This window comes from Anabrus simplex, chromosome 2 (assembly GCF_040414725.1).
Source record: "Anabrus simplex isolate iqAnaSimp1 chromosome 2, ASM4041472v1, whole genome shotgun sequence".
NCBI classification, from domain to species: domain Eukaryota; kingdom Metazoa; phylum Arthropoda; class Insecta; order Orthoptera; family Tettigoniidae; genus Anabrus; species Anabrus simplex.
In genome coordinates, this window is record NC_090266.1 from 74,157,288 (window position 1) to 74,171,863 (window position 14,576).

Genomic DNA, 14,576 nt, shown 5'->3' on the forward strand with positions numbered 1-14,576 from the left:
GGAATTCAGGCACTTCAACAAACAAGGACTCTCATGAACATTTATGTTAGTGTGCCAGATAGTTCTCGACTATCAACGTGTCAATTCATAAAACTATCTTTTCAAGATAGAAGTGTATATAAAGACTGCAAACCTGTACATATTGTATAAAGACAGACTTTTCTCAAGATTCAATATTCCTTTTTGCTTCAAAATAAATTTCAGTTATTTGTGTAAATATTATAAAGTGAAGCAAAATAAAGTTGTGTTCTGTAAACTTCAACCTTGGTTACAACACCATACTTGATCAGACGAGGTTTGCGCTTGACAGCCTCACATCTTGTTTTGCAATTAATGTAATCTTACAACTATTTTCCTGCTTGATGTAGTCGTTAAATCAGGGAGTTTTGCCCTGATTTCTAAAAGCTGTGCATACTTCATTGTGATGTTATGATTTCAGAACACCTACACGAACGCAGAGAAGCTACTGACAGCCGCCGAGGAGTTAGCGCAGACCGGAGAGTGTAATGCTGACGAGATTTACTCAGTAGCTCACGAACTGGAGAGCCACGTCACTAGTTTTGCTGCCCGTGTTGAACAGCGTCGTCGTCGCTTGGACCTCGCTGTGCTCTTCTACACGCACGACAAGGAGGTAAGCCAAACATTTGACAATTTCCGAGTATTCTATACAAGCACTCTACACGACTGCTAATGCATATACGGATAGTCGCAAAATTATCCGTCCAGTCACTGTAACGGTCAGTAGTGGAAAGGTAGCAAGGGAATCCATGTTGTAATACTTGGTTACCTTTTATTTGAGAACGAGTACGTGATAATATACAAAAATCAAATAACAGAACATGTTTAAAAATAGTGGCTTCTGTAGCTGTCTGTTCCGATAAGGAATGTAGCAAAAGTACTCGTCCATTTGTACTTCACAGGTACTTGACTCGCAGGACAAAGAACTCTTCAGTATCCAGTCAAATTTCCTTAGGCAGCAATGACAGCTTGAAGTCTCTTCAGCCTGGACTGGACTATTTTTGCCGTGATTTCTGGGCCTATCTTCTGCTACTATTCAGCAAATGTTAGCTTCCATCTTTCCTTAATTTTTCCTCGTTTGCTGCCGTCTCTGTTTTAGTTCCGCCAATAAATGCTCTGTGGAGTTTAAATCTGGCGACTGGAGTGGTGTTTGCAGCACATAAGATATACTGTAAAGCAAGGCAGTTCTCAACGCCCCAGGCAGTACCATGTTTCGGGTCATTATCTTGTTCGACGTAGCAGTGAGCAGTAGTTCTTAAATTTTCGTCACTGGGATTCAGATAATGATTTAAAATATCCAAATACGCCATCCTCTCTATTGTTGCAGGTATTATACAGAAGTTGCTTTCGCAGCCTCCGACATACACCCCGATATCACCCCTTTGTTTAATTGTAAACTGAAGGTTTTTACTTTGGATTTCCTTGTTCTTCTTTCTCCACACACGACTCCTTGCGGACGTATCAAAGAAGCTGAATTTACATTAATCCGTAAATGAAAATGAAATGTCGTATGGCTTTTAGTGCCGGGAAATCCCAGGACGGGTTCGGCTCGCCAGGTGCAGGTCTTTCTATTTGACACCCGTAGGTGACCTGCGCGTCGTGATGAGGATGAAATGATGATGAAGACAACACATACACCCAGCCCCCGTGCCATTGGAAGTAACCAATTAAGGTTAAAATCCCCGACCCGGCCGGGAATCGAACCCGGGACCCTCTGAACCGAAGGCAAGTACGCTGACCGTTCAGCCAACGAGTCGGACAATCCGTAAATAACACTCGTCCAAAATGCAACTCAAAGAAATGTCATATGAGCGTTAGGAGTCGTTTCACAGTCGGACCCCTGTTAACTGCACGGTTTTCGTCCACCTGCGCGACTGCAATGCACTCGTCGATCAACTCGCGAACGGCTAACTCACAAACGACTGGCTTGTCAGTTGCGTGCCCGGCTAGTCAGATGCTCCTGCTATTTTTCATAATTCACCACTCGTATAATTCAATTATATTATGCAGGTTCGTAATCAGGAGTTGTGTATATTACTCGTAGAAGCAGTGGAAAAGCACCCTTGTTTATTCAACTATAGTTCGCCAGAATACTCAAACAAGAACGCCCAGGAGAAGGCATGTGAAGCTGTAGCTGTTGATACAAGTACCATTACATTCTAAGTGCAAGAGATTAATATTATTCCACTATTGGGTGTAAGATCTTATAGTGCGTGTGTATATACACTGACTGACAGAGCAAATGCAACACCAAGGAGGAGTGGTTCGAAAGGGATGAAAGTTGGGGAAAAAACAGAGTCGGCACGGAAGAATAATTGATGTTTATTTCAAACCGATATGCAGGTTACACAATGCGCACGGCATCGACTCAGTAGGATGTAGGACCACCGCGAGCGGCGAAGCACGCAGAAACACGTCGAGGTACAGAGTCAATAAGAGTGCGGATGGTGTCCTGAGGGATGGTTCTCCATTCTCTGTCAACCATTTGCCACAGTTGGTCGTCCGTACGAGGCTGGGGCAGAGTTTGCAAACGGCGTCCAATGAGATCCCACACGTGTTCGATTGGTGAGAGATCCGGAGAGTACGCTGGCCACGGAAGCATCTGAACACCTCGTAGAGCCTGTTGGGAGATGCGAGCAGTGTGTGGGCGGGCATTATCCTGCTGAAACAGAGCATTGGGCAGCCCCTGAAGGTACGGGAGTGCCACCGGCCGCAGCAAATGCTGCACGTAGCGGTGGGCATTTAACGTGCCTTGAATACGCACTAGAGGTGACGTGGAATCATACGCAATAGCGCCCCAAACCATGATGCCGCGTTGTCTAGCGGCAGGGCGCTCCACAGTTACTGCCGGATTTGACCTTTCTCCACGCCGACGCCACACTCGTCTGCGGTGACTATCACTGACAGAACAGAAGCGTGACTCATCGGAGAACACGACGTTCCGCCATTCCCTCATCCAAGTCGCTCTAGCCCGGCACCATGCCAGGCGTGCACGTCTATGCTGTGGAGTCAATGGTAGTCTTCTGAGCGGACGCCGGGAGTGCAGGCCTCCTTCAACCAATCGACGGGAAATTGTTCTGGTCGATATTGGAACAGCCAGGGTGTCTTGCACATGCTGAAGAATGGCGGTTGACGTGGCGTGCGGGGCTGCCACCGCTTGGCGGCGGATGCGCCGATCCTCGCGTGCTGACGTCACTCTGGCTGCGCCTGGACCCCTCGCACGTGCCACATGTCCCTGCGCCAACCATCTTCGCCACAGGCGCTGCGCCGTGGACACATCCCTATGGGTATCGGCTGCGATTTGACGAAGGGACCAACCTGCCCTTCTCAGCCCGATCACCATACCCCTCGTAAAGTCGTCTGTCTGCTGGAAATGCCTCCATTGACGGCGGCCTGGCATTCTTAGCTATACACGTGTCCTGTGGCACACGACAACACGTTCTACAATGACTGTCGGCTGAGAAATCACGGTACGAAGTGGGCCATTCGCCAACGCCGTGTCCCATTTATCGTTCGCTACGTGCGCAGCACAGCGGCGCATTTCACATCATGAGCATACCTCAGTGACGTCAGTCTACCCTGCAATTGGCATAAAGTTCTGACCACTCCTTCTTGGTGTTGCATTTGCTCTGTCAGTCAGTGTATATAAAAGTTTTGTCGGTGCATTGCTCAGAATTCAATAAGATGGGTATTTGTGTATCGGCGAAATGGTAGTTTATGGGAGGGCCTAAAATGAATTTCTCACGCCAGGCTGTACCTTAATTAAAGCCACGGTCGCTTCCTCCCCACTCTTAGTCATCTCCTATCCCATCGTCGCCATAAGATCTATCTGTGTCGGTGCGACGTAAGGCAACTTCTAAAAAAAATATGTATTAGTGGTGCAGTCGATAGATACAACGTAACAAACTTTACAGGTGATACGCCTTCCGACCATAGTACTTTCTCCCTAGTCTTCCCATTCCAAACTTTTGCAACATTTTCGTAACGCTACCCTTTTGTCGGAAATCACCCAGAACAAGTTTGAAATCATCCAGAACAAATCGAGCTACTTTTCTTTGGGTTTTGACCAGTTCTCGAATCAAGTAATCCTTGTGAGGGTTCCATACACTGGAACGATACTCTAGTTGGGATCTCAACAGAGACTTATATGCCCTCTCCTTTATATTATTGCTACAACCCTTTAATTATCCTCATAACCGTGTGCAGGGATCTGTACCCTTTATTTACAGTCCCATTTATGTGATTACTCCAATGAAGATCTTTCCTTATATTAACACCTAGGTACTTACAGTGATCCCCATAAGGGACTTTCACCCCATCAACGCAGTAATTAAAACTGAGAGGACTTTTCCATGCTTAGCCGTGCTTTTGCTAGCCTTGAGAACCGAAGGTTGCGGATTCGATACTGGCTGGGTCCAATGAATATTATGCATATATAAGTATGATAGTTTCATTTCGGTAGACTTCCCGTGATATTAAAGAAGAAACTTTCGACATGAAGCGCATTTGTTCTTAAAGTATTACTCGATCATACTCAGCTTCTCGCCTTCATAATCACCACCATTCATATTACCGCCACTAAACTATTTTGGAAACATTGGATCCACTACCGTTATTAGGGCTTCCAACCCAACAGGTTAGCTCAGTGCGCTGCGGCACAGCCAGTACTGGGGAGAGAGACGGGTTTGAATCCCCCGCCGGCCATCCTCGAAATGGTTTCCCATTTCAACTCGAGAGAAATGCCGTGATGACATCCTTTTCAAGGCCACGCCCACCTCCTTCCCATTCCTAGCCCATACAATTAAATCTACACCCTCCACACCCCCATGAGATGTACCGGGAAGAGCAGCTTCAGAACTGGTACAGAACATGTACTCACACTCCCGGAACTATAAAGATGTGGTCAAGGGAACTCTATGTTTCGCATTAAATTTTAGGCCCATAAGCCTTAAAATAAATATCCGGTCGCACTCAGCAGTAAATTTATCGTTTTATGTTGTCAGTAATATTGAAAACACGGACGTCGTATTTCGGAATGTGTGAGCCTATAAAAACACTATAAATTGTACGCTGTTTCCTTGAGAAGCTAACACACATCGTCCTTCTTTCAAACAGGCATTTCGAAGCAAATAATAAATCAGTTCGCAAATTTCGTCTCAGTTTAAATTTATCGTTTTATATTGTAGGTAATTGGTAATACTAAAACACGAACGTCGTATTTCGTAATGTGTGAGCCTATAAAAACGCTATAAACTGCATGCTGTTTTCGCGAGTATTTTACACACAATTATCGTTCTTCTTTCCAACAGGCATTTCGAAGCAAAGAATAATATATCAGTTCACACATTTTGTCACATTATAGTCCATGATTTACGTCTACCGTGCGTGAATTAAGCTTTGGTCTCCGGAGCTCTTTACTGACGTGTTTCACCTTGAGATGTACAAAAATATTGTGTAGTATTATTATTAGCGTATGGCAAGGAAATTATATACATAATCTATATAAATAAAATTGTAGGGGGTCCGCTGTCTGTAATTTCTTTTGTTTTGCAAATTTTTCAGATATTTATCCGTTTTAGGTCAACTCAAGACCCAATCGGTGGTTTTTACTTTTCGTGTCTGTCTGTCTGTTTGTCTGTCTGTTTGTCTGTTCCACCATCACGTCGAAACGGCTGGATAGATCTCAACCAAACTTCATATTTAGAGAATACTCATCCCGGGGAAGGTTTCGATATGCATATCATTTTAAAATCTTTGAATAGACGGGGGTTTTATAGGAAAACCAGAATGGTTTTCCTCCATTTTCTCTTATACTATTGATTTTCTGTAAACTCCGTTTACCGTACGCAAAACTTCTCTTCATTTTAAACAACTTTCGTTATGTTCATAATTTACCGTACTCTTCACATGACGGAGAAATTTACAATTTTCTGCTGGTATCATGCTCTACATTGAGTGACCGACAGACCGACAACGAACCTACAAGTTACCATGGCACCGTCTCTGACTGCATGCCAGCAGGGAAGTAACGTATTCCCATTTTCCTCATCATGCCTTTAAATTCGTGGTTGTTCCTTGGGTAGAAGGCAAGAAAGGCGTCAATCGGCCTATCTGCGGGATATTGGCGGAATATCGTTGGAGGTTATAACCGCCCTCGAATAGATTAAGTAATAACATCATTAGTCATCTTCTTATTATTTGTTTACCTAAGAATCACTGCACCTAAATTTCTCCTCTGTTACCGCTTTATTACACTGACTGACAGAGCAAATGCAACACCAAGAAGGAGTGGTCAGAACTTTATGCTAATTGCAGGGTAGACTGACGTCACTGAGGTATGCTCATGATGTGAAATGCGCCGCTGTGCTGCGCACGTAGCGAACGATAAATGGGACACGGCGTTGGCGAATGGCCCACTTCGTACCGTGATTTCTCAGCCGACAGTCATTGTAGAACGTGTTGTCGTGTGCCACAGGACACGTGTATAGCTAAGAATGCCAGGCCGCCGTCAACGGAGGCATTTCCAGCAGACAGACGACTTTACGAGGGGTATGGTGATCGGGCTGAGAAGGGCAGGTTGGTCGCTTCGTCAAATCGCAGCCGATACCCATAGGGATGTGTCCACGGTGCAGCGCCTGTGGCGAAGATGGTTGGCGCAGGGACATGTGGCACGTGCGAGGGGTCCAGGCGCAGCCAGAGTGACGTCAGCACGCGAGGATCGGCGCATCCGCCGCCAAGCGGTGGCAGCCCCGCACGCCACGTCAACCGCCATTCTTCAGCATGTGCAAGACACCCTGGCTGTTCCAATATCGACCAGAACAATTTCCCGTCGATTGGTTGAAGGAGGCCTGCACTCCCGGCGTCCGCTCAGAAGACTACCATTGACTCCACAGCATAGACGTGCACGCCTGGCATGGTGCCGGGCTAGAGCGACTTGGATGAGGGAATGGCGGAACGTCGTGTTCTCCGATGAGTCACGCTTCTGTTCTGTCAGTGATAATCACCGCAGACGAGTGTGGCGTCGGCGTGGAGAAAGGTCAAATCCGGCCGTAACTGTGGAGCGCCCTACCGCTAGACAACGCGGCATCATGGTTTGGGGCGCTATTGCGTATGATTCCACGTCACCTCTAGCGCGTATTCAAGGCACGTTAAATGCCCACCGTTATGTGCAGCATGTGCTGCGGCCGGTGGCACTCCCGTACCTTCAGGGGCTGCCCAATGCTCTGTTTCAGCAGGATAATGCCCGCCCACACACTGCTCGCATCTCCCAACAGGCTCTACGAGGTGTACAGATGCTTCCGTGGCCAGCGTACTCTCCGGATCTCTCACCAATCGAACACGTGTGGGATCTCATTGGACGCCGTTTGCAAACTCTGCCCCAGCCTCGTACGGACGACCAACTGTGGCAAATGGTTGACAGAGAAAGGAGAACCATCCCGCAGGACACCATCCGCACTCTTATTGACTCTGTACCTCGACGTGTTTCTGCGTGCATCGCCGCTCGCGGTGGTCCTACATCCTACTGAGTCGATGCCGTGCGCATTGTGTAACCTACATATCGGTTTGAAATAAACATCAATTATTCGTCCGTGCCGTCTCTGTTTTTTCGCCAACTTTCATCCCTTTCGAACCACTCCTTCTTGGTGTTGCATTTGCTCTGTCAGTCAGTGTATATCCATAACTCACACCAGCATGATTTATTGAGGGGCATTTGATTTTCCAATACATTCACCTGGCATTTACATATTTGTCGTTATCCGGCTGTCCTCAGTTATAATCCATTTTCTATTAATTTTCAACTTTCTTAACTGTATTATTTTCTTCCTTAATTACGCCGTACGTACGCGAGTGCGAGAAACTACTGAATGTATTTCCACCATGATTCATATTTAGAATACACCTGTCCTTGATAGGTTTTAGGGCAAATATTGTTTCTAAATCCCTGAACTGACTGGGGGTTTATACGAAACCGAAACAGTGATTTTGCACTTCCACAAAATGTACACAACCAAACTTAATGGAAATATACCTACCTTGATGGAAATTAATTTCTAAACCTTTTTTCTCATGTGCATCATTTCGATACGAGGATTAATAAGGGAGATACCATTAACGGACCGTTTTTCGGTACAAGTCCCATTGGACTAAACTCACGAGCGGGTGCGTGTAAAGCGTATTCCTTACAACTTGAAAACTACTGAGGATATTCGAACCAAACTTTATATTTAGCATTCACCTGTCCAAAGGTAGGTTTTAAAGGTCTATAACATTTCATGTTCCGGAATGGACGGGCGGTTTATAGGGAACCGAAATGGTGATTTTACTCCTCCACAATACATACAGAACAAGACCAACCTGACTGGAAATCGACCAAACGTGATGGAATTCCACCTCTAAAACTTTTTTCATGTGCATTTTTTCGTCAAGAGGATTAATAAGGGAGATATCATGAATGGTCAGTTTTGCAGGTTAAGTCCAGCGGACATAGCCCAAAAGGTGTTTTCCATAGAGCAGATTCCTTATCTATATAAATAAAATCGTAACGACTGTGTGCCTCTACATCGACTATTTTGGCGAAATTTTCGTACACCTTTCCGTTTAAGGGGTAATAATGACCATCTGCATAATTTTTGGTTTAGTTTCCTGAAAGTCCTCATTTTTACCCGCCTCGCCCAAAATCCAGATTGCGGCATAATCTGCCAGAAGAAAAGAGATAATTGAAATTTGACAAAACTATACGTTTTAGCCTGTAACGGACGGAAAACATCCAAGGTCATTAAATTTTTCACTTTTTATCCTTTGAAGAATATCGAAATATGCAGGCAATTTTAATGATGGTGCAGACCTTCGGAAAGTCCTATCACATAACGGATTGCACAATCTCCGTTCAATTTGGAATGATCTACAACCTTGGTCTTATGACTTTTTGCCGTATCTGTATCCCTTTTACGTTTGATTTTTCTCTATTAATCGATATTAAGTAAATATGGACTTTTCACATGCATAATTCATACTTTCAATTACTTATATGAAATACAGAATCATCAAACTCTTCACGAAAATTGGCCCACCCAGTAGCCATATGTGAGCCAAATGCTATGTATGTGGCTGTCACATAATTATCCGAAAAGTAACGCAATATGAGATAATCTTACAAAAACTTTACCCTGTTCCACGTTTCTAACTCATTCTGACGCAAGAATAGATAATATATCATAGGACCAGCCACTTAGGCCACCAAATCCGGCGTCTTATGGTATAATCCTTCGTCGATATGACGTACGTTTAGCAGCAGTTAATCTGTAAATGAAGGTCTGCAATATTGTAAACACGCATATACTTTGGTATGTTCGTATATATTCACTGATGTCGATTTGTAGCGATCGAGAAAGGGTGTGTCTGCTATTGTAATCAGTACTCCCCACACCGACTTTGACTGGCAGTAGGAAAGGGGTCCTTCTCCAACTCCTGTGTAACTGTCATTAGTAAGGGAGGCCTACCATTGTAATTAATAGTTCACTTCTCGAATTGACTTGCAGAAAGCAAGGGAGCATGCAGTTTTGTTTAAAACTCCCCTACCCGATTTGTTTGGCAGTAGGCAAGGGTGCCCGCCATTATAAAGAAATGTCCTCATCTAAAATGTGACTGGCATTAGGCATAGTGGCCTGCTATTATGATGGAAACTCACCAACTTGGTGTGACTGGCAGTAAGCTGGCTGGAGGTAGGAAAATGGGCCTAACATTATAATGATAACGGCACAACTCTATTTTGACTGGTGGTAGGGAAGTTGCCTGCCATTGTAATAAAATCTCCTCGACTGTAATTTGTTTGGAAGTAGGAAATGGGGCCAGCCATTGTAACGAACACTCCCAAATTGATTGTGAGCACGCAATAGACAATGGGGCCTGCAATTATAATGTAAACTTCCCAACTCGATTGTGAATGGCAGTAGGCAAATGAGCCTGCCGTTATATCACAACTCTGTAACAAACACTTTACATTGAATACAACGTATGGGGACATCCCCATGCTCTTTCTCGGATAACGCTAAGAGACATGCAATTTTAAAACAATGTTATTGACTGCATGTACACTATTCACTTCGATATTCGAATACAATGTTAAATACCGCAGCGAAGCACGGGTACATTTGTTAGTATACAATATATACACAATAACAAAAAACATTGATTCACTTCAGGCATTAGTGTTATCTCTTATATCTGAATGTCCAACTTTTCAATCCATTGTAGTGCTTCCGCTGTTGGAGATAGGAAGTCTTCCAAACTACCTGGATAAGCCCGTAGTTGACACTCGCTTACAATGTGGGGAATAGTCTGGCGAGGGGCTCCACAGTCACATTCTGGAGATGGTACAAAGTTCCACTTGTAGAGAGAATCCTTGCACCTTCCATGACTTGTCCTGATCCTGTTCAGTCTGGACCAAGTTGCACGTGGCAGTTGGGATCCATTTACAATATTTTCCCCTCTGAAGATGTTATGCAGGGGCACGTCGGGAGAGTTATTCCAGCGGCCTTTCCACTCCTCCAAAGCATTGAAGTTGGTGGACGTCTTCAAAGCAGCATCTCAAAAGGGTGGATGTCGTGATTTCAGTCTTTTGAGACTAAGAGCTGATGTCATTTAGAACAGGTAGCAGAGGATTCTTGCTGATCTTGTTGTACTCTCGAACAAGAGCTCTGGATCTTCGTAAGTCAGGTGGCATTATTCCTGACAACAGTGGGAGCCAGTGAACTGGAGTTGATCTGGTGGTGCCAGATATAAGACGCATGCTGGTATTTAATTGTGGGTCAATATACTTTGTATATGGACTATTAATCCACACTGGAGCACAGTAGTCAGCAGCAGAGAAAACCAGTGCTAAGGCTGAAGAGCGTAGGATGTTTGCAGTAGATCCCCAACTAGTACCAGTTAGCTTCTGAATAAGATTGTTTCGGGTTTTCAATATCTTCGACAAGTTCAAAATATGTTGTTTGAATGATAAAGTCCGCTCAAGGTTTTTTTCCGGGAGTTCGAAGAAACATCGCTTTCCAACCTAGTGCCTCAAGTACATGATGATCTGTCTACCGGTGTTAATTACTCCTGACCAAAGTGAAGAGAGATCTAAGGAAAAATAAATCATACCTACGTATTTTGTCTGTAGAAGATCGGATGGTCTGTAGTCTGTGACGACTAGGAAGCTCAAATTCCTAGAAATCATGAAACAGCTCGTCTCTGCTTATTGCACAGTTGTCCGCCTTACTAGCGTAACGGTTAGCACTATTAGCTGCCGTCCTCGAAGGCCCGGGTTCGATTCTCGGAACTACAAGAAATGTAAGAATGGCAGGAGGGCTGGTATGTGGTTGAAATGGTACATGTAGCTCACCTCCACTGGGGGTGTGTCTGAAAAGAGCTGCATCACCTCGGGATGAGGACAGGAGTTTACTTTTGTCCGACTCTTTGACGAATGTTCAGCGTACTGGCCTCCAGTTCAGAGGGTCCCGTTAATTCCAATGGCCCGGGGCTGGGTGTTTGTGCTGTCCCCAACATCCCTGTAACACACACACCACACACAACACTATCCTAGACCACAACAACACGCAGTTACCTACACATGGTAAATGCCGCCCACCCTCATCGGAGGGTCTGCCTTACAAGGGTTGCACTCTGCTAGAAATAACCACACGAAATTATAACAGTGCATAATTAATAACTAGGAAAGGGATTTTTACTTGCTAAAATTTTTTCTTATGTAGTAAAGAAATTTGTCAGTTTATAAAAATAAGGATATTTTATTTCTGTATTACAAAACTCTTGTATGGGTTTTAAAAATCACTTGCAGTCATGTTGAAACAGTGATGGGTTAAAATAACTCGCTGTTACAGTGAATAATGAAGATTTCTGCTAGTTTTCAATCATAAATGGATGTCTGTTGTTTTGGAATAATGTAGGATACCGCGAGAAGGAACGTTCAATGACACAAAAATATAGTCTTGCATGTTTCATCAAATGAATGTCACCGACACACAAATTCTCAATTTCACCAACATCTCCTTTTCCATCCTGAACTTCGGCAACTTCGCACATAGTACGGTATTCGTAATTTTTTTGAGCACACGTTTTACATGTCCGTTTAATAGCTTCTGCTTTGGGGCCTAGAGTGTATGCCATGTTCTTGTTAAGCAGTCTGTCAACAAGTTGGTTAATATTTCTAATTTCTTTACGGAGATGTGTCAGACAATTCATTTTTTAGAACTGTTCTTAAGTAAGGTCTGATGAATTTAAACTGATGAAACGTTCCATATTTAGCCCATCCGTCACTGATATAAACATTTCAAAACTGTGTGCATAATACTATGTTGCTTGTAACAAAGAACTGGGTCTAGGTGGAATGGTAAGTTCTGGGTATTTGGCTTTGAACAACTCAGATCTTGTTGGGGCTTTCATGAACGCCTGTTTTTGGCATCTGAAGTTAATTTTTCCACTTCAGGATACAGTAGCGTAGTCAGGACCGGCCGATAGGGAAGGGGGTTATAGTTACAAAATGATGATAGAAGGTGGTGATGAAGGTGCCTGCATAGTGCGCGCATCCATGACACTGATACAAGTGAATTATGTTAATATTCAGATTGCAGTACACTACAAAATCTTACATTAAAATACAGAACAAGAACAATACGATCAAGGACAACATTTTTACAGAAAATGGTATGTTCTAGTTACAATCTAAAACAATTTAAGGCTTCTTAGAAAATAGATTAAACAGGTCTCTTGGTTCTACAGTTATGGGTCTGAATGTTAATTTAATTTGTTAGTTTCTGTTCGTTTTATTTTCTTAAAACTTCCACACCCGCTGACTACGCCCCTGTCAGTGTATAATGTACCTGCTCACATACTCTGTGAACCATGTAGGCCTACCATGCAAGTTACCTACTGAATTATCATGTTTCGGAAGCTTAAGGAAAGATCTTCATTGGGGTAATCACATAAATGGGATTGTAAATAAAGGGTACAGATCTCTGCACATGGTTATGAGGGTGTTTAGGGGTTGTAGTAAGGATGTAAAGGAGAGGGCATATAAGTCTCTGGTAAGACCCCCAACTAGAGTATGGTTCCAGTGTATGGGACCCTTACCAGGATTACCTGATTCAAGAACTGGAAAAAATCTAAAGAAAAGCAACTCGATTTGTTCTCGATGATTTCCGACAAAAGAGTAGCGTTACAAAAATGTTGCAAAGTTTGGGTTGGGAGGAATTGAGAGAAAGAAGAAGAGCTGCTCGACTAAGTGGTATGTTCCGAGCTGTCAGCGGAGAGATGGCATGGATTGACATTAGTAGACGAATAAGTTCGAGTGGCGTTTATAAAAGTAGTAAATATCACAATATGAAGATAAAGTTGGAATTCAAGAGGACAAATTGGCAAATATTCATTTATAGGAAGGGGAGTTAGGGATTGGAATAACTTACCAAGGGAGCCGTTCAATAAATTTCCAATTTCTTTGAAATCATTTAGTAAAAGGCAAGGAAAACAACAGATATGGAATCTGCCACCTGGGCGACTGCCCTAAATGCAGATCAGATCAATATTGATTGATTGATTGATTGATTGATTGATTGATTGATTGATTGATTGATTGATTGACATTGTGCTGCTGTAATCATATACGGAGCAGCGTTGGTATACATTAAAAAAATTGATCCCATACGACCATAATAACTGCAGAGATTGACCAAGCAAGCCATCGTTATACGAACCGATGATGGCATTTTTCTATATTCTACTAGAAAAATCCGCCTGGAAATTATTTCATTATTTTCTAGCACATCTACAACGGCTCTGTTTGGTGATTCAGTAGACTCATAGTTTTTCTTATAAATAATTTGAAATCTGTAAAAAGCGGGCGAGTTGACCGTGCGGTTAGGAGCGCGCAGCTGTGAGCTCGCATCCGGGAGATAGTGGGTTCGAACCCCACTGTCGGTAGCCCTGAAGATGGTTTTCCGTGGTTTCCCATTGTCACACCAGGCCTTCCTAGGCCTTCCCTATCCCATCGTCGCCATAAAACCTATCTGTGTCGATGCGACGTAAAGCAACTAGCAAAGAAAAAATATATATATAAAGGACGCTGCCCGTAATTATCGAGGTTGTATTCCGAGACTTGGAAATGTTAAGCTGATCACCTGCTACATTACTTCGGATAGTTCAATAGCAGGTGTCATTCGGAGCATCGATTGGTTTTACGTCACGCCTTCTCGGACAGATATCATGGCGACGATGAGTTAGGATAGGGAAGGGAGCGTTCGTGACCTTAATTAAGGTACATGCATTTTCCTGGTAAGAAAATAGGAAACCACGGAACATCATCTTCAGGGCTGCCGACAGTGGGGTTGAATCCACTATCCCCCGAATACAAGCTCACTGCTACGCGACCAAACCACGTAGCTAATTCGCACTAATGTCTTTTATTTACCGTAGTGTAACTGTTAGTGCTATTACCTGCCGGATTCGATTGCCGGTACTGACAGAAATGTAAGATTGGCAGCAGGGCTGGTGTGTGGTTTTTA

General features: G+C 43.7%; 1 protein-coding gene across 1 annotated transcript in view; it reads left to right on the forward strand.

Annotated features, from left to right (window-relative positions):
• Window positions 1-14,576, forward strand: part of trio (trio Rho guanine nucleotide exchange factor) — a 1,596,874-nt gene that overhangs the window by 637,601 nt on the left and 944,697 nt on the right. Inside the window, exon 15 of the mRNA XM_067140202.2 lies at window positions 440-631. Coding sequence (XP_066996303.2) covers window positions 440-631 — 192 coding nt within the window. The remainder of the gene's footprint in view (window positions 1-439; window positions 632-14,576) is intronic.